The following is a 20,293-nucleotide window of genomic DNA, read 5'->3' as shown; positions in this document are numbered from 1 at the left end:
ACCTTCGATATGCACACAACAAACACCCCGTTCCAAATAAACAAACAAAAACACGCCCAACCCACAGTCGACAACGAACATCCTGAACGCAGCGAAACTCCCCCTAAAACAATAGTGACAGATTTGCTCCCAGGAGCGAGCAAACAAGTAAATGTGTTCATGGACAAGCTTCTTACTGAGGCTGCGTTCAGGTGAGTGGCACTGTGCAGCACAAAGGAACACACCGTCACACACAGCTCCTGTCACGGAGGAGGGCTAACTCCCACACAAACCCCCAAACCTTTTGATTTCATTGGATGTCTACTCTACTTTGGTCTTCAAAGGATGTTTGCCCAGGCTAGGTAACATAGGCTACAGCGTGTGTGTGTGTGTGTGTGTATTTGTTCAGTGGAGTGTCTACAAAGTGAGGGATTAACCTGATGGATTCTGGACCATTCCTGAAGCAAGATCAGGCCCATCCTCACAGCCTCCCAGCCCCACAGCCTCCCAGCCCCACAGCCTCCCAGCCCCCTTCAGGGCTTCACTCCTGCACTTCCAGGACCAGAGAAGGATGCTTTCCAAGGCACTCTGCCCTCCTCTGGCCCCTCCCCCCTTCTCCCTTCTGGCCCCTCCCCCCTTCTCCACTCTGGCTCCTCCCCCCTTCTCCCTCCTGGCCACTAAACTCCACCACCTACCCTCCTAAATCAAAAATACACCACCCTGATACAGAATCACACCGCTTTTAATTCCCTCTGCAGGAGTTCCAGGTTATCTATGGGGGGGGGGGGCTCCCTATCCACAGCTGCTAAATCACAGAGGACACCGGACCCCACTTCCCCCCTCACCTCCACACCCCCACCCCCCAGCATGCCTGAGATGTCCCCTGCATGGACAGTAAACACCACAACAGAACTACACTTGGCGCTGGTTCACACTTTATAAAAAGACAAAGCGCCAGGAAGTAGGGGGGCCCCCGCCTCCCCCCAGGCCCCCCCCCTCCCCAGCCCCCCCGCCTCCCCCCAGGCCCCCCCGCCTCCCCTCAGGCCCCCCGCCTCCCCCCAGGCTCCCAAACAGCCAGATATGTCTTCCCCAGTGACAGCTCACCTTGGCCTGGGGAGCACAGCTGCCCTGGAACCACCACAAGCCCCCGTTACCCAGAACATGACAACAGCTTTCACTCAGAATCCTCACAAAGCTTCACATATGAATGGTTTTGTATAGACGGTCCTCAGTATCAAAAGGTAACTGTTGATGTGGCAGCCCAACCCTTTAAGGGCATGCTGGCAGAGTGCCTCTTAGATCGCAAGATACTTCTCAAGATCATGTGAGGCGTTTTGGTGTGTTAAAGTTGAGTTTCAAGGGGAATGTTGAAGAGGCAGATGCAAAGCTGTACACAGCGAACAGCGAACGGTTCCGTTAGGAATGTAAACAGAATGGTCATGGTTGGATTCAGCTGTGGAGGTTGACAACACATCAATCAAATAACCTTTGACCCTTCCGCTGCTGAGGACAGTGTAAAACAGACAGACTGATTTAACTACAAGGCTTCTCGTCTTGTCTCAGCAGCATCTCAGTCTTGGCTCTGAGGACCAGTACACCACAGAAGAACAGATCAAGACAGAGAGCAGATCTCCGCAGGAGCCCCGACCACACGCTGCTGAAGCCCCACCAACTCAAACACATCTCAGTCTGCTAGACTGCTGGAGGCAGAAAACCACAGGCCCCTCAGGAACAGCTCCAGCCCCAGCCTCAAAACCAGCCCCAGGATCAGCCCCAGCCTCAAAACCAGCCCCAGCCTCAGCCTCAAAACCAGCCCCAGCCTCAGCCTCAAAACCAGCCCCAGCCCCAGGATCAGCCCTAGCTGATCCCCCCCCCCCCTCCCCTCCAGCACCCCCACCCTGGAGGACGAGGAGAACAAGAGAGAGTGGGAGAAGAGACGTGAGGAAAGCCAGCCGGCGTCAGAGCCAAGAGCAACACCATCATCCAGCGCTCAGCGTCTCCATCAGCAGGCTGGACTCCCGTCCGTCACAACCACATCCTCCGCCAGGACACAGCCGTTCTGGACTGAACCTTTCCATCGCTGGTTCAAAGGGTTGGTCTCGACTGGGGTTTAAAGGAGTATTTGGTCCCGCTAGATCTAGGCTATTCTGAAGTCCTGGTCTAGGCAATCTATGTCCAAGGCTGTAGGATTTCCACAGTGCTAAAATCACAGATAGAATCGCTGAATCCAAACCTTAAAATGGAAATCTGAGTGAGAAGTGGTGAATTTTGTAATCAAAAAGTATGTGAATGCAAGGTATGACTGGAACACATTGGAGGCTGTTGTCTGTCAGAGAAAAAATCTGCACGCAAGTCTTAGATTGATAACTTACATGAGTTTTCAGTTTGACTAAGACTATCCAACCTGGAAACCACACTCTCCACAAAACTTTCATATATCTTTTTTTTAAACTGGAAAAGAAAATACAAACAGAATCATTTCTCGTGGTTAGTGAAGGAATTAAGAGTGGGACCAATCCACCATTCAGTCTCCGGAACCATGAGCCATAAACATGACACAGAAGAACCAGAAATAATGCTGACTGCCTTTCTTTCCTGCTGGTCTGGACTGAGTGAGCTCTACACCAAGGTTTCTCCCACGGACCACTGCACTCTGGGAAGCCGACCGCACCTCCCATAGGGGCTGGGGGGGGGGGGGGGGGGAGGGGGAAGTGATGACATCGCTCTATCTCATCATGGCGGAATGAAAATAAACGAGTGAGAAATGAAGAAAACGGAGGCGTGCCAAAAAGCGAAGGGCCTTCCAGACTCCCCTGGACTCTGTCCGAGCGGGACAGGGCGCTGGAGCGGGGAGCCTTCACTGCTGACACATCCCACCACATCCCGACACATCCCAGCACACCCCACCACATCCCAGCACATCCCGGCACATCCCGGCACATCCCAGCACATCACAGCACATCACAGCACATCCCACCACATCCCAGCACATCCCGGCACATCCCAGCACATCCCAGAACATCCCGGCACATCACAGCACATCCCACCACATCCCAGCATATCCCGACACATCCCGGCACATCCCGGCACATCCCGGCACATCACAGCACATCCCAGCACATCCCAGCACATCCCAGCACATCCCAGCACATCCCAGCACATCCCAGCATATCCCAACACATCCCAGCACATCCCAGCACATCCCAGCACATCCCAGCACATCACAGCACATCCCAGCACATCCCGGCACATCCCGGCACATCACAGCACATCCCGGCACATCCCGACATCATCCCAGCACATCCCAGCATATCCCAGCACGATGATCTGCTTATGTTCTGTGTACGTTATGTTATGCCAGGTGCTTGCGTTGTCTTGTCTTAAGAATTTCAGGGCCCAGTTTGACCTTGTGTTGTTCTGTGTACCTGACAAATAAAAGACTTGACTTGCTTTTTACATTTGGAATCTAGTTGGACTTATTTCCAGTATAAATCTATATTTGAGATGCGTCCCCTGATAAGTGGACATACAAGGCAGGCTGAGGATTCACCGCAGAGGCCTGGGTTTGAATCCCCCCCCCCCCCCCCCCCCACTGTCTCTCCCTGCCTTTCCTGTCACATTTCACTTTTAAAAAAATCATCCACTTAAGCATGGAGTGGCTCTGAGGTTTCCGTGAGTCCACCTGGTTTTAGGGTGAGGCAGGGAGGCAGTGAGGCATCCAAACCAACCTGCAGGGACAGACCGGGAGTCCACCTGGTGTTAGGGTGAGGCGGTGAGGCAGGGAGGCAGTGAGGCAGGGAGGCATCCAAACCAACCTGCAGGGTCAGACCGGGAGTCCGGGCGCAGGTGTACTCACCATGGGGATGCCGGTGGAGAAGATGGTGGACTTGACCACCTGTTTCTGCTTCTCGATCTGGCTCTCCAGCTGGACGGCCCGGTCCTTGTGCTGGGCAAGCAGGATGGCAGCGGGTACGTGGGAACGCTCCTGGGAAACAACACAAACGCACACAGGCTCATCAACACAGGCTCCTCAACACAGGCTCATCAACACACAGGCTCATCAACACAGGCTCATCAACACAGGCTCATCGACACAGGCTCCTCAACACACAGGCTCATCAACACACAGGCTCATCAACACACAGGCTCATCAACACAGGCTCATCAACACAGGCTCCTCAACACACAGGCTCATCAACACAGGCTCATCAACACACAGGCTCATCAACACAGGCTCATCAACACAGGCTCATCAACACAGGCTCCTCAACACAGAGGCTCATCAACACAGGCTCATCAACACAGGCTCATCAACACAGGCTCATCAACACACAGGCTCATCAACACAGGCTCATCAACACAGGCTCCTCAACACACAGGCTCATCAACACAGGCTCATCAACACAGGCTCATCAACACATGATCCTCAACACAGGCTACTCAACACAGGCTCATCAACACACAGGCTCATCAACACACAGGCTCATCAACACACAGGCTCATCAACACACAGGCTCCTCAACACAGGCTCATCAACACACAGGCTCATCAACACACAGGCTCATCAACGCACCACCTGGGACACAGCTGTACTCTGCACCTCTCCTGACCTGTCGCGCTGAGAACGTCCTAGACTCAGAAGGCTCGAAAACTACACATGATGTCCATAAGCTTGGTCTAAACGCCATCAACTAGCAGGCAAAGGCCGGCCCAGTGTGGAAGCCGGCCGTGCTGACGGAGATGAGCGGGCGGAGGAACACTGTGCCGTCTTCACCTCCATTAACTGAAGGTCGGACGCTTCCATCTCTGCCGTGGAGCGTTGCCAAGCGCAGAGGTCCAGGAAGACAGGCCCCGGCACGTCTCTCAGAGCAGGACGTTTCTGACGGGGCGGACTCATCACCAGAGCGGTGTGGAGCAGAATAATGAACAGCCTGATCCAATCATGGCTGCTCATTACGATGTACAGAACACTAGATACTTTGTGTGTGTGTGTGTGCGCGCACAAGAGAGAAAGGCTCCTAGCCTACACAAAATACGGTGTATGTAGATGTGTGTGTGCATCTGTGTGTGTGTGTGAGTCCCTGCAGGGGTTGGGCTGCTCTGTCATTTGGTAACAGACAACAGAGCCAGTGCTAAAACAAACAAACACACAGCGTAAACTGCTACCTGAGAGTACTCCACAGCAAGCGGCTCAACAGGACAATCACTTCCAAAGCCTGCAGCTAAAAACAATGGTGCCAGCAGGCTTTGAAATCACAGAATGACAACAATGCAGGGAGGGGAACTCGACAGCAGGCCCGAGGAGGGGAGTCGTAATAAGCTCTTAACGACTCCTCATGTCTCCATATTTCATGTTCTGTGGCCCGCCTCCTGAAGACCACTTCCAAGTAACAACGTTTCACTTTTTTGGCGTCAGGTTGGACTGTTGCTCTGTGTTGTGATGTGTGTGTTTGTGGCTGGATGTGTGTGTGCATCTGGCTGGATGTGTGTGTGTGGCTGGATGTGTGTGTGCATCTGGCTGGATGTGTGTGTGCATCTGGCTGGATGTGTGTGTGTGTGTGTGTGGCTGGTTGTGTGTGTGTGTGTGGCTGGTTGTGTGTGTGTGTGTGTGTGTGTGTAGCTAGATGTGTGTGTCTCACCAGCTCGTCCAGGAGAGCCTGCTTGTTCTTCCTCTTGGCCTGCAGCTGTCTCTGCTCATCCTGCAGGAGATCCAGACGCCTCTGCTCCCCCTCCTGCTTCTCCAGGAGCAGCATCTCCTCCAGCTCCTCCTGCTCCCGGGTCTGTAGGAGGGTAGGAGGGAGGGTGGGAGGGAGGGAGGGAAGGAGGGAGGGAGGGAGAGGGAACTTTGTTAGAGATCGACAGAGTGAATGAGTGAGTGAATAAATTAACTCCCTTGAAGAGCAGTAGTGAGTGAGTCAGCGAGTGAATGAATGAGTTTGAGTCATGTCTCCACGCGGTGTGTGGTGTGGTGAGTACACACCAGCTTGGCTTTGTTCCTCTGAATGATGTCCCTGTTCTCTCGCTGGTAGTGCTCCATAACCTGTTTGGTGCCCTCAACATCTATGTTGTTGGTCCAGTTATAGACTAGACACAGGAGAGAAGCACACAATCCTGCATAACACAGTCTCGTCCAGGAAAAGGTTAACAATGCACTGGCCAGAGTGAGGGCCAATCTTGTCACAGGTCAGGGTGTTGGAAGTGAGAGGTATCTAGCGTTGGCAGACACAAAGTCTGAACCGTGACCCTGGCTGGCTCTGAAGGCTGTCGAACAGCTCTGGCTCTGCCAAGACCAGGGGAGAATCGATACCCTGAGAGAGTGTATCACTCTGTCTCTGAGACCTGTCCAGTGCAGTGACCTGGCTCACCTATCTCCTCCACCTGCTCCAGGTAGTCATTGTAGTCTTTTAGGCTGGGGAAGTCAAATTCTCTCTTGTTGTAACTGTGGAGAAGAAATTGGAGAAGGTGGAATTAAAACGTTTTTTTTTTTCATTCTTCTTCAGGTCATTAAATCAAGTCTGATCATATCCAATATCAACAGAGATGGGAGGTAACGAGTACAAATCCTTTGTTACTGCACTTGAGTATATTTTTCTGGTATCAGTACTTTATAATACATTTTTCGGACAACCTTTTACTTTCACTTCTTACATTTTTTTACACAGATATCTGTACTTTTTACTTCTTACATTTCAAAGCCAGGCTCATGACTTTAGTTTGAATCTGTATTTGGTGGCATGATCAATATTATTTATTGTCACTGCGCACCTTTTTTCATTTCCTGGCTATCACGCACAACAAAGGTAAGCTAGCCTACAAAGCTCCAGCAAGGCAGTTTTGAAAGATTGAACAAATAATTATTTTAAAAGCTTTGTTGAAAGACTATTTTCAGAAAAAAGTTTCGAAAGGTTGAAACATTCTTAGCAATTTATTTTTCGAAAACACTTTTTGGTGTGGGTTAGTTAGGGTTACAACACTTGGGTACTGACAACCCAAGTGTTGTCAATACTTCAACTTTTACCAGTCTTTTTAAACATGAGTATCTGTACTTCTACTTGGGTGAAGGATGTGTGTACTTTTGCAATCTCTGAATATAAACACTTAAAATATTATATTAGGAACAAAAAAATATGGACGCCAGGGAGAGGAACAGTCGTGAGGTGAAAAATGTGGCAGGGAAAGAGCCTTCCAATTTGAGCTCCCCTGGAGGGAGGTCTTTGTCTACAAAACAAACGTCTTAATGACTAAGACAAAGACAGCTTAAGAATTGGGAGGGGTGATGTGAACACACACAAACACAGGCCAGAGCCCGCCCCCACCAACTCAACCACTCACTCACACCAACTCACTCAGTTCCTTCCTCCTTCTCTCTCTCGCTGTCTCCCCCCAAGTCTCCCCCCCCCTCCCCCAGCCAATCCCTCCTTACATCTTGAGGACCTTCTTGCGTATCTCCACCTCCTTGTCCACCGCAGGGTCCTCAAAGAGCTGAACCCGGAAATTTCCCTTCCTCAGGGGCGTGTCGCACTGCACACAGTTCCCCGAGCCGCGCACAAACAGCATGTCTACGCAGCTCTCACATCTGAGGAGGTTAAAGACACACCTTTACACACACACACACTTACACAAACACACAGCCCTTTGGACAAAAGCAGTAAATAAGTATCACCACTGTCCTTCCTAAACTGTGGCCAACTTCAGAGGTTATTATTAACAGTGTTTAGATGCAGTTTCAGTTATTAGTTTATAGGCCTTCTGTTTTTAGTCATTGCTGGCGTCCGATGCATTGACTATTAAAACTGCTGAACATTCATTTCAACTCCAAATAAGACTATGAGGCTGGATGTTGGAGCTTTGTGTTGGATCTTTATGAGACTCCTTTAGATGGCTGGAAATGAACAGAATAATGACCCTGACCCACACACACACACACACCCCTGCCTAAGAATGTCAGTTTGCCCTGGGGGGAAAAAAGCACGTTTATTTGTAAAAATGTTCAGTCAGTTTGCCACATAGCTCCCAGTGCTAAACGTCAGCGACAGCTTGAATCAACCCTCCTCCCATCAGCACCAGCTCATATGCAGCCTGTTCCACAGCACAAGGAAGAGATTTATGATGGCGGGGGGATTAGGTTTACGTTCATCCCCCAACTCCACCACAGCCCAGCGGCGTCCAGACCCACCTTGGGGACAACCAGTATTTACTCATCAATCACACCTTTAAGCAGGTAGGCGTTTACCCATCCATCACACTCCAGAGAGGAGGGAGCCCAGAAGACAATGGAAACAGCCCTAAATCTCCCCTAAGTAGGCGGCAGGCGGGGTGGACGGGGCAGGATAAACGTTTGCACAGTCCGGTCTTTTAATTAAGTCTCTGTGGAGCTTTATTCCACAGGAATTCACCTTCAGCTGGCTTCCTGCTCTTGCCCACCTTCAGGAGGAAGGAAAACATCTGGTTTCCAAATGTTGTCACTATCTTAAAGCACCAACAATAACAGCCATTTTGGGACACGGGGAAACAGACTGGATCTTTTTTTTTTTTTTTTTTACCATCTGGATGATTTTGGGGGGATTTTGGGGGAAATAGTTTCCAAAGTCAAAGAAGAGGGTGGAGACTGCGCTGCTGTCACAAGCGCCTCCACAGACGAGAACATTAGATCTCTAATGAAAGGAACATCAAGCAGACGTTTTCACCCCCTCAGCAGAATTCAAAACAAAAAGACCATTAAGGAGGAAACTGCAGAGCCATGGCCTTTACCTGTTTATGCACACCCTATCAGATTTGGGGCAAACTAGCCAAACCGGCCAAAGAATGATGAATACAAGCATATCTTATGGATCACTCACCATACAATCCACCCTCCAAACGTGAAGCTGCCTAACAAACAATCTACATTTAGCAGCAACAAAAACACTAAAAGCCGCACAGTTGGTCACTGGGAGCAATGAGACACCCCGCTCAAGTCCACCTCAGTAGGGGCAGATGTTCACTGTGGCCCCAGGCTATGGGAGATGTATAGGCCGCGCCATATGGAGGTGGAAGGAGGGCTTCTGCTTGTTTCCACAGGCCCACAAAGAAGTCATTCATCAACACAGGGCCAGGAGTGGGGTGCAGTTTGCCCCCTTGCCTTCCCCCTTGGACCACACAACAGACCGTCCACAGGGGAAATCCTGTGTAATTCTAGAACCCCAACCCATAAGGATGGAGGGAGGAGACTTTGGGAGTGAACTTGCCATCTTTCCTCCCTGGCGTACGTTACATGGGACAGTCCTTTAATTGTTACATGAAAGTGCTGTGTGTGTGTGTGTGTGTGTGGGGGGGGGGGGGGGGGGGGGGGGGGGGGGGGGGGGGGGGGGCACCATATGTGTCGGTTCAACGTCACACGTTGATAGTTTGTACTATCAGACCCTCTCTGTAGGGTTTGTTGTTGTCGCTGTGGCAGAGTAGCAATTGTTGAGCGAGAGTAGCAACTCCCTATCTCTCCATACTTCTCTCCTTTTCTCCCTCTCTCCTTCCCCTTCTCTTGCTTTATCCATACTTCCCTCTCTCCCTCCCTCTGTCCCTACCTCCCTCCCTCCCTCTCCAGTGTCCTCTCCCTCTGTCCCTACCTCCCTCCCTCCCTCTCCAGTGTCCTCTCCCTCTGTCCCTACCTCCCTCCCTCCCTCTCCAGTGTCCTCTCCCTCTGTCCCTACCTCCCTCCCTCCCTCTCCAGTGTCCTCTCCCTCTGTCCCTACCTCCCTCCCTCCCTCTCCAGTGTCCTCTCCCTCTGTCCCTACCTCCCTCCCTCCCTCTCCAGTGTCCTCTCCCTCTGTCCCTACCTCCCTCCCTCCCTCTCCAGTGTCCTCTCCCTCTATCTCACCTGTCCTGCTCACTGCTCCTGGCTCTTATCTCTCCCATCTGCAGCTGTCAGCAGGTCAGGGGGGAGGTAAACAGGCCTGGCTCAGCAGAGATCCCACCCCCCGTCCCTAACACACACACACACATGCTTACACACATACTCTCTCTCACACACGCATACACACTCTTCCCTAAGGGCCAGTAACACTGCCTCCATTTCTCAGTCCCTATTCAAGAAAAGGTACAAACAATGCAGCTATAGGGGCTGGATCACCTGTCCAGGAAGCCCTCTTCATGCTGGGGTCTCCCACAGCAGTGCCTGGGTCCACACAACAGCCTGCTTTGTGTGGACACCACCAGGCCATCCCTGTGCTAACCTGCTGTGACTCCCATGCTCTGCCATGACACCCAATACCACAGCCGGCAAAAAAAAAGTTTCTAAGAGAGGCTTCCGAGTCGAGTCTGCTCATTCACAAGAACGAGCCAAAACCTCATCAAAACTAGAACAGGTTATTGGACATGGTAGGTGATCTTCGGTTATTGGACGAGGTCAGGTGATCTTCCCTCAGACGCAGCCCCCACTAGCAGAGCGCGTTCCCAGGCAGCTGTGCCCACCCTGTCCTGGTGGCAGCCCTTCATCAACATGCCCCACCAGCCATCTAATACCAAAGGACACTGGCCCTGCGTCATTGTGCGCAAGTCATAAATTACGAACAGAGGGGAGGGGGTGGGCAGTTCTGGCACCAGGGACATTAAATGTACATGGTGGTGTATAAATTTAGACGTGGCAGAAGAGAGGTGGAGAGGCCGCCATGTTGCCGCCCGCAGGACAGCCCAAACTGGAACGGCCTGCCAGCGTTGTCAGCTGTCTGCACGACTCTCAGCCAGAGCAGAGACCTTGCCGAGCGCTCTGACCGCCGCACGGGTCACAGACTGATAGGGGCGGAAAGGTCCGCGCACAAAACTCAGGTAGAGTCAGGAAAAAAAAGTATAAAACACTCATCTTCTCAGGAGGGATGCAAACCATAACACAGAATAAAAGGTTTTTCACCCCCCAAAAGAATTGACAGGCGAAATTCCATTTAGCCAAATGTGCGTTGTAAATAACGTGCAGTGACTTAGTGACACTCCACAGTGGTGTGTGTGGAGCTTGCAGTTTCCTAGATCAGGCTACGTGGTAAACTGGCTCAGGAGAAGCCCCCCCTCCTCCTCCGCCCCCCACAAGGTGACCTGAGCAAGGACGTCCCTCTAAATTGCTTCATCGCCAAATCATTTCAATTTTCTCCCCATGTGACCCTCGGCTGAGTCCAGACAGATGCTGTGAGTTATGAGTGTGCTGACTGTTGACCTGATGACGAGGCTTGGCCACTTCCTGATAGCTCGGTCAATAAACATACAGGGTCAGACATATTCCTGCAATTTCACTCCACGGTTACTGCATGAGGCTCATGCAGGGAAAGCTGTTCTGTGACACCCCACAAGGAGAAACCAGGAGCAGGTCTATACATTGTACAGTCAACAATATAGCCACATTTGCATATCCAAGGACATTCACAAATTCAACATTCAATGTCAACCAGTTAAGTCATCAGTTCTTCATCCCGAAAGTTTCAAAAGGCATATTTGAGGAATTCTTTACACAGAAATATAAGGATATATATATATTCTTCTCCCACAAATCATTAAATACAAAGTAGGTTAGAGGTTAAATTTGGATGAATGATTTCTAGCTAGTAAATAAACTAATCAAGTCAGGTTAGGCTTGAGTTTTGACATTCTGGTTCATATAATGTACGCTATTCATATGACATCGTTTATATCTGGTTCCCTGAGACACGCCACTGTTTAGGGGTAAACAGTATGTCCCAAATAAAACTCATGCTTTTCTAAATGTCTAGTGAATTCACCATTAACAGTTGCTGTAATTGATCGCTTACTAAACATAGTCAAATGTATACTTTTACAGCGGCGTAATCGCCAGATTGGCACGTATTAAATTACATCGCAGTCTTACGAGTATTTTCATCCAGAATTAAAACTTTGGTAGACCTCATTAATGACTAAGGCATTAATTCAGTTAGCTAACGCTAACGAGCTAACTTTCCTTAAATCATGCGTTTGCATCTACTCACAATGTGTGTCCACAAACGTTCACCATCAGTTTCAGGGACGGGTTTCTGTATTTTGTTGTCTTGCATCTTGGACACCCTTGGTCATCCATTTCTTTCGACAAAACACAATACTTAAGTAAACAGACAACAACAAGGGTTTCCTTTACTGTTCGCAGAAAGTAAACTGAGTCACTTTAATGTGCTCCGGGGGAGCATGTGAGTCATAAGAACAGTTCCTAGTTAATCGTTCCACTTACGCACCAAACGGACCTGAACAACATGTTATGATGACTTGGATGATTCAGCTAATTCAGTATGGTACAACGGACACGCCAAATGTGAGAAGTAACGAACAAAAATATAATTTTCGGCAAAGAAAAAGAGGGCAGCAGTAGCCTACATAATGCTGAAGTTGCTGTTAATTACTGGAATACATATAAAAATGCAAGGCTTTTAATTAAATGTGTTCTGTTGGTGCTGTTTTGCTCTGACAGTTTCTAAACGGTGTAATTTATTTAATAGGCTACATTTAGTTGTAATTAGTAGTTAGTTTTAATCAGAGGCAGGCTATAGTCTAGTAATTCGTCTAATAATTAGTTGAAAAAATACTGTAATCCTTCTCATCACAAATAGAAACACTTAAGTTTTTACTGGGGGGGCTAGATATAAAAAGAAATCTTAATCAGGTTGTTTCGAGATGTACTGATAATTAATTACATGATATAAATTAAAAGAACGTTTGATTTTATGTGTGTACTTCATCTCCCATCATCTGCTTTCATATCCAAGAAACTGACCATATCATAGGCTATGTTTATTTTAAAGGTTCACAACAAGGATATCCCTCTTTGATAAAGTCAACACATTCACCTTGCACAGGTGAGCCTTTAAAATACAGTGCGTCATATTTGACTGACAGCTCGAAACCAAACAATCCTCTCTGAAGCGCCATCGCTCCTCCCTGGCCAAGCCAGCTTCAACCAATCGCGTTGCTTTTCTGCAGTTGGACCCCAATGCCCCTTCTTGCTACAGTTCCCGCAGAGTAAAAGTCACGTTGGAACGAAAGGGGAGAGCTATCCACTTACAGCTGCTGTCAGATATTCGATCGCGTTTGCATGGCGAGGAGGTAACCTGATCGGCTAAAGGCTTGCCGAAACCAGGGAGGAGTGACTTACCAGGAAGGCTTGAAAAATGTCTTCTTCCCTAGTAGAAGTCACAACAGCAAATGACATCAAGAAGGAAAATGTGAAGACGGACAAGCGAGAGTGCATCAAGCTTCTGGCGCTGGATACCGCGGAGTTGTCTATGGAGCGCGCCACTTCGAACACTGATGCGGTCCACACTGAACTTCTAGTGAGCGCGACTTCCTCGCTGGCATTTTCGCCGGAGCAAGTAGCGTGCGTCTGTGAGGCACTGCAGCAGGGAGGCAATGTGGACCGGCTGGCCAGGTTTCTATGGTCCTTACCGCAAAGTGACTTACTACGCGGCAACGAAAGCATCTTGAAAGCCCAAGCCCTTGTCGCTTTTCACCAGGCTCGGTACCAGGAGCTCTACAGTATTTTGGAAAACCACAGCTTCAGCCCGTCAAATCACTCGTCGTTGCAAGACCTGTGGTACAAGGCACGGTACACCGAGGCAGAGAAAGCGCGGGGGAGACCCCTGGGCGCAGTGGATAAGTATCGCCTGCGGAGAAAGTACCCTCTCCCTCGGACTATCTGGGACGGGGAAGAGACAGTTTACTGTTTCAAAGAGAGGTCTCGAAACGCGTTGAAGGATTTGTACAAGCAGAACAGGTACCCTTCTCCTGCTGAGAAAAGGAACCTCGCTAAGATCACAGGACTCTCTTTGACCCAAGTTAGCAACTGGTTCAAAAACAGAAGACAGAGGGACAGAAATCCTTCCGAAGCACAATCGAAAAGGTGAGAAAGAAAAGGACAGATCACATAAAAAAAATACTCCCGTAATACTAAATAGTTCAAGTATAGACGAATTGTCTGCATTTAAATTAAACATATCTGAAGTTGTTTAAAGAAATAAGGCTTGCAAAGGAACGGCGTAAACATAGCTTAGTGCCTATACTGACACCTTCTGCTGTTACCCGTCCTCTTATTATTGCACACAGCTCACTTTGTTCGTAGCTTGACAGCGTTAATTATTATCTTATCTTAATTACGAAAGTAAGTGTGCGTAAAAGCACGCTGCTAATGTTTTGAAATATGAGGCGGTTGTCATTCAGATCGGGTTTCACACGGCTAGTGAAGATAGGGCATGAGACCATAATCAACAAAAATGACTCTTCCAAAAATGCTAATAGCTTATTTAAATCGGTTTCTAGTTTTTTTATTAAGTCTTGATTATATGTTTTTTATTTACTTGGAATTCCCATAAATAGTTAGACTTAACTGTGTCACTGAACCCACTTTTTTGTTTTTGTTTTACCACAGCGCATAGGCTAAATCATTTGCTTTGCTTTTTCTCTTGAGGCAAGGGGAATCGGGAAAGCTTCCTTTGAGCTTTTCATTTGGTAATCCCCCACCCCCAGACTGATATTCTTCTTTTATGTTGTCTTCTCTGTGAACAAAGCACGCGCGCACCTGGTGGAGGTGACCTCTCTCTCTCTCTTTCTTTATGTCTGTCTCTCTCTCTCTCCTTTACACACATACACTAACACACACACACACACACACTCGTGAAAGATGATGTCAGGAATTGCTACGCATTAAAGGACTTTTGCAGTTCATTGTCACGGCTTGTCCCTCGTTTAATCTAAGTAGTCTACTTTGAGGACAATGGGCTTAAACTGAAATATCTGGAAGTTAAACAAACTTTATTTCAGGAACAGACTTATTTTCTATTTTTGAAGGAGGTGCAGCTGTTTCGTTTTCTCGTGAAATATTGCTGCAATATAAACTTAACCCCACATTTTAACATAGTATAACCAGTCAGTGTAGTATATAGGACAGATAGTCACGGAACTCGTTACAAATAAAAGTCTTTGACCATTTGTGTTGTCACGCTGAGACCGTTGGCATTTGTCACCCCGATATTTATAGCGCCAAATGGTACGCCTGTCTTGGCTGGTAGTTGAATGTTTGACGTTATGGTTGAAGAATTATTTTAGGAACAAATGTTCCTTTTAGAACGTTGGTGAAACCGCATAACAGTCTAATTCAAAAACGGAAAATTAATAATCATTGTAAATTATTGAATCAAGTTCTTTCAGAAGTAATATGTTTGAAATTATCTATGAATGCAGGCAAAAGCTGTTCACTTGTTAGTGAATAATTATTGAAATTATGCGTAATTGGCCGTCATCACCCACAGCTTTGCAGTGTCAATACAATTTGAATGCTCTTAAATGTGCTACACAATTGTAGGTCTCCACCAGAAAAGACCTCCAGTCAAATATCCTCTACACTCCAAACAGTTTTCTTTGAAACCATTTCTCACTTTGTCTCTCTTTCCCGATCGTTCCTTCCAGTGAATCTGATGGCAACCACAGCACAGAGGATGAGTCTAGCAAAGGGCATGAGGAGCTCTCTCCCAGGCCCCTCTCAAACTCCTCCGACGGAACCATCTCCCATGGAGGCCTTCCCCTTCAGACCAGCTCTCTGGACAGTGGGGTCATCATCCAACAAATAGGAGACATCAAGATGCCCCCTGGATCCAGCACCGGGGTACTCTTCAACGGGAACCTGGTGACAAGCAACAACTCCACCGTGTTCCACAACGGTGGCTCGTCTTACCTCCAGGCCCCCAGCAACATCCTCTTCAACGGGCTGAATCTTGGTGTCCAGCCCCTGGCCTTCAATCCGCTGCGGCCCTCTGGAGGAGTTCAGCTGGGGGGCTCTGGTGTGGACATGCAGATGCAGGCAGCTCAGGAGAAGGGGCTGGGAGGGTCCAGCGTGGACTCAGGCCTGCAGTACTCCTCCTACCCAGGCTGTGTGAACGGTTCGGAGGTGAAGCTGGAGGGGGTGCACAGCATGGGGGCCCAGAACGGGGGTTCCTCAGTCTTGACGTTCAGCTCTTCCTCCGGGGGTCTGCAGCTGGGAGGTTACAGCCTGGTTCAGGTTCCTGGTGGGGTCGCTGACAGCGACGGCTCCTCACTCTTAAACAACACGGTGGGCCTGCCCTCCCTGCAGCTCTCCTCTGGATCCTCTTCTGCTCTTTCACAAGGTGGGTTCACAACACCTTGAAGTCAATATACTGCTTTGTCCAAGCGTTTTTTTGCCCCTTTTATTTCTTTCATTCTTTCAGGACTATTTTAGGAGCACATTCAATTTTCGTTCTTTTTTAAATTATTTTAACTTTTGTCATTTTATGTCCATCACGGATTCCGTTTCTATATTTTATACCCAACAATTCAATACAAACTAAATATATTCTTCGTCCAGTCCTATACTACAAGCCTACATGATATCATGACAACAACCCCATTTCCCCTTCTTAATAATGTATGAGTAGGCAGAAGGTTAGTCATCCAGACTCCAGTACACTTAATATGATTGAGATGAGTTTAGATTTAACATGACTGACTCTGGGTTTGAGCCCAGAAGATTGTTACTAAACACAATGTTGAAGGAGGGTCTCTCTTTCTTTCTTTCCTTCTTTCTGTATCTGTCTCTCTCACACACACACACACACACACATTTAACGGGGGGGTTTGGTGGTCCTCAAACTCCAGAGCACGTTCTGAAGTCATCATCACTCATCATCATTACACACTCTCTCGTTCTCCAGGGGAGAGAGGAGGAGAACATGTTTCAGACAATCACATGGACCCAAATATGCACTAACAAGGAAGAAGTCGTTATGGTACTTTAGTAGCTAGTAGTTAATCGTTTGACATAAGGCAGACAATCCATACCACGGCAACAAAAGAAAAAAACACTTTCCTATTGGCTGTAGCAGGCTCTACATCAAACCTCTGCTCTCCTGAGGCTCTCAGGGTGAACTCTGAGAACTGTGAAGTGTGTGAGAGATACAGCAGAGGTTTCAAGTCGATTCCAGTCCCCACATAGTAAAGTCCGAATGAGACCAGAGTTTTTGAAAACGCCACAGAGAATGAAACGGAGGGGCGGGGCCAAGAGACGACACAAAACCACGTTTGTAGATCAAGAAATTCCAAAAAAGCCATGTGCTGACCTGTTCTGTGTTTACCCCAGGTACCCTCCAAATGAACAACATAGCAGTTAGCTCCTCCAACGAGGACTCCTACCAGCAGCAGACACAGCAGCATCAGGACAAAATGACCTTGACCCCCCTGCATCCCAGCACGGTGCTCTACATGGGCACCACAGGTCAGACCTCCATCAAGAAGGAGCCCCTGGAGGGTGGAGGTGGAGTGTACTCCTACCACCATGGGCTTCACCTGGACTCCATTGGCCAGCTCAGCTACACCTCCAGCTCCGAGGAGGTCCCCTCCAGCCGGAGGAGGCCCCCCACCACCGACGTGTCCACGGTCAGCTCATCCAGAGCTGAGCCTGAGGTCTACACCACTCTGACTGTCAGCACCCCTCTCATGGCCCACACAGACCCAGCCGGCCACCACCTGCATCCCACTGAGTACATCAGGGGCCACAACCAACAGGCTTCCACGCACCTACTGGGCTCCGGTATGAACAGCAGCTACATGGAGGTGTCGGAGGACAAGGGAGATGACACGGGCCAGGCTGGGGTGAACCACATGGCACGGGTCATGTGTGGGGAGATGGAGCCCGCGGAGGAGAAAGAGCTGGCCAAATTACAGACAGTGCAGATGGATGAGGACATGGCTGACCTTTAACCTGTGACCTATGACCCTACATAAGCACTCGTATCTGCTCTAACAGTGATGTGGTGAATCTTTTTACTTTTGTGTGTGTGTTTTTTTTTTTTTTTACCATTCATTTCCTATAAATGTTAAGTTATTTGCTAATGTTGCGTTCAGTTACTTTACAGTGCACTCAGACATAACCCCCTTTACCCCACCCCAAGACTGGTAACATGAATTCATACACATCTTGTTTTTTAAAGCCCCTTAATCTTTCCTTAACATCTAACAGATGTAAGAACCAACTCTTATTTTCATATTGCAGAGGTCATTTGCATGCTTTTAAACCATGTTTTATGTGTGCATTTTATAAAGACAACACCTGCTACTTCCTGTTGAGAGGATTTGATCCACTGAGGCAGGTGTTGGAATGTCAAGTCATGTGACCAGGATGTTCCTCCAAACTAAATGCGTCATCTGGGTCAAACCAAAAAGGTCATTTGGTAGGGGGGGAAGGGTGAGAGCTACGTGGAAATGTTCACTAAAAACCACTTCAGCTGCACTGCACAACTGCATACAAATAAAGCTGTGTGCAGTAGACGTGGAATTATGCAAGTACGTTCTCCAACAAGCACCTACAATCCTCGGAACTCTTTCCAAACCTTCTCGGTATCATCATCCTGGCTTTCACGATGTGTATTGTATCAAGTAGGCTGAGTGATTCAAAACGAATGTGCCTTTCTGCCCTACACTGTAGAATGTCAGAATGTGTTGACCCGCGTCCGGATTTGCACTACCAAGGTCCCAACACTACCAGAGAAGACTGTACTCATCTGGGAATGTGAGAATGACAGAGCGAACCTCATCAAACACACTGGCACTCCTTAGGTATTAATAAACCCGTTTCAAGCTTTAACAGGTGCTGAAGAAAATACTCGAAAGCAGTGTAATAGACCTAGTTTCTCTCATAAACTGCTGCATTTCATGAAAAATTCTAATCTAATTACCACTGCTTTATCCCACCAATCTTCCCATTTTAAAGTGTTTCTCCAAATCAAATTGTATTTTTCTACTGAATTAAATGCAAGCACATGTCAGCGTAGCAGCGGTTCGTGTCTGTGGACGCAGCAGGAGACCACTGTGGAAGCAGATCGGAGTGTCTCATCCTCACCAGAGTGCTGCTCGTTAGCATCGTGTACCGAGGAAGACTTAGGCTGTGTCCTTTATTTGAAAGAAGATCACAGTCGCCTGTGCCTTTTTCATTTTGAATGTTCTTAGTAATGATGACTGTGACTGCAGACGTGCTGTCACACCTTTTATTGACTGATGTGGAGGCGGTGACATCACAGGTCCTTTGATGAAGGCTCCTCTACTTTCCCTGTCAGGAGAAATGTCCGACGTTTTCGTGGTCATGGGTAAAGAAATGTATTTTGAGATCTTCACAACAGATTACGCGAATGCGAAAGAGATTTACTCTATATTCAATTTGCCCATCTCTAAACCTCATGTATCGAAAAGAAAAGAATGACTGTGTACGTATGTTCACTTCCTTTGTAAACCATCCCAACCCGAGCCCCCATTCAGTAGGAGGATGCTACCAAGGGCATTTCTTCTATTTGCTCTGACATCATATACCAAAAATGAGCCATGGACATTTGGTAATGTTTTTGCAGATTGTTTTTGCAGTTTTTTTTTTATATCTTAGCTTGAACTGTATGTTTGTAATCTGAAATGATGTGAATGTATTTTTCTAAATCTCCATACCACATTAAAAGTTTATATTTATAAAAATACAACTCAGCTCTGTTGTATTATGCTTCCTTTTCTCATATATAACCTAATCTGGAGATCACATCTGGAGACATATCTATGATATCTGGTGTATATAGTCCTGTGAGTCTAAAGTGAATTATTTACTAGACAGAATACATACCTCTAAAAAATCTTAAATAGCCGAACTAAGAGGATGAGGAAATAACAAGCACGGAGCAATCCATCCAGCCGAGAATTGCTCTCTGCAAACCGGTAGTGATCGTTTGCACATGCCTGGCAACCTGGAGTTCATTAGCCCTCCTTTTCTCATCTCAGCCCCCGTAATTCAAATAAACAGCAATGAGATTTCCAGAGGTACTGCTCTGAGGGGTGGGGGGTCCTGTGTTCCCCACAGCCCTGTCCAAGGGCCTTCTTCCTGGGCCAGCACTGAGCAAGCCCTCCCTGTCTCCCTCACCCAACATATGGAAGAACTAATCTGAAGTGCTGTCACTCACAGGCACTGAGTCTCTGTCCAGAGAAGGTCTGAATGGCACTCATAGCTTTGGGGGATCGTCTATGATTTCCACCCAGTTCTGACTCACATCTACAGGCTCGCATGAATAAAACGAGGTAGATAAGATGAAGAGATGGACAAACGGTTGGATGGATGGATTTCTGGGAACACTACAGTGTCTGGAACCGGACTGCAGACCTCGTCTTAGCACTGTGTGTATCCTTGTCGGAGGAATTATGTGATCTGCCGATGACCCAAATAAACAGAAGGTGTTTGTCCCGGCTCACTCAATAGTTGAGGATCGGGGAGAAAAAGAGGGAGGGCAGGAACGAGAGAGAGGCAGCAACCGGTGTA

At 48.1% G+C, this 20,293-nt stretch overlaps 2 protein-coding genes across 4 annotated transcripts in view; one reads left to right on the top strand and one right to left on the bottom strand.

The window, feature by feature from the left end:
- The window catches only part of mnat1 (MNAT1 component of CDK activating kinase), a 30,936-nt gene extending 18,798 nt beyond the window's left edge, over positions 1-12,138 (bottom strand). The window contains exons 1-7 of one of the 3 annotated variants that reach the window (XM_047049554.1): positions 11,943-12,137; positions 7,403-7,555; positions 6,345-6,418; positions 5,960-6,063; positions 5,619-5,759; positions 3,836-3,964; positions 3,221-3,707 (exon numbers count right to left, since the gene is read on the bottom strand). In XM_047049554.1, the coding sequence (XP_046905510.1) occupies positions 3,624-3,707; positions 3,836-3,964; positions 5,619-5,759; positions 5,960-6,063; positions 6,345-6,418; positions 7,403-7,555; positions 11,943-12,031 (774 nt within the window). In that variant the 5' untranslated portion in view covers positions 12,032-12,137 and the 3' untranslated portion in view covers positions 3,221-3,623. Of the gene's footprint in view, positions 1-3,220; positions 3,708-3,835; positions 3,965-5,618; positions 5,760-5,959; positions 6,064-6,344; positions 6,419-7,402; positions 7,556-11,942 lie in introns of those variants that run through there. The other 2 variants (XM_047049535.1, XM_047049543.1) reach the window with 2 other exon arrangements.
- Positions 12,139-12,942: 804 nt separating this feature from the next.
- On the top strand, positions 12,943-19,463 carry six4a (SIX homeobox 4a). Its single transcript, XM_047048357.1, has 3 exons — positions 12,943-13,840; positions 15,403-16,097; positions 17,087-19,463. The coding sequence occupies exons 1-3, from the start codon at positions 13,113-13,115 to the stop codon at positions 17,704-17,706; spliced, it is 2,043 nt and encodes a 680-aa protein (XP_046904313.1). The 5' UTR covers positions 12,943-13,112; the 3' UTR covers positions 17,707-19,463.
- The last annotated feature ends 830 nt before the right edge of the window (positions 19,464-20,293 follow it).

Source organism: Hypomesus transpacificus, chromosome 3 (genome assembly GCF_021917145.1).
Source record: "Hypomesus transpacificus isolate Combined female chromosome 3, fHypTra1, whole genome shotgun sequence".
Classification (NCBI taxonomy): Eukaryota; Metazoa; Chordata; class Actinopteri; order Osmeriformes; family Osmeridae; genus Hypomesus; species Hypomesus transpacificus.
Note: the sequence above shows the minus strand (reverse complement) of the source record. Positions and strands in the feature narration are given on the sequence as shown.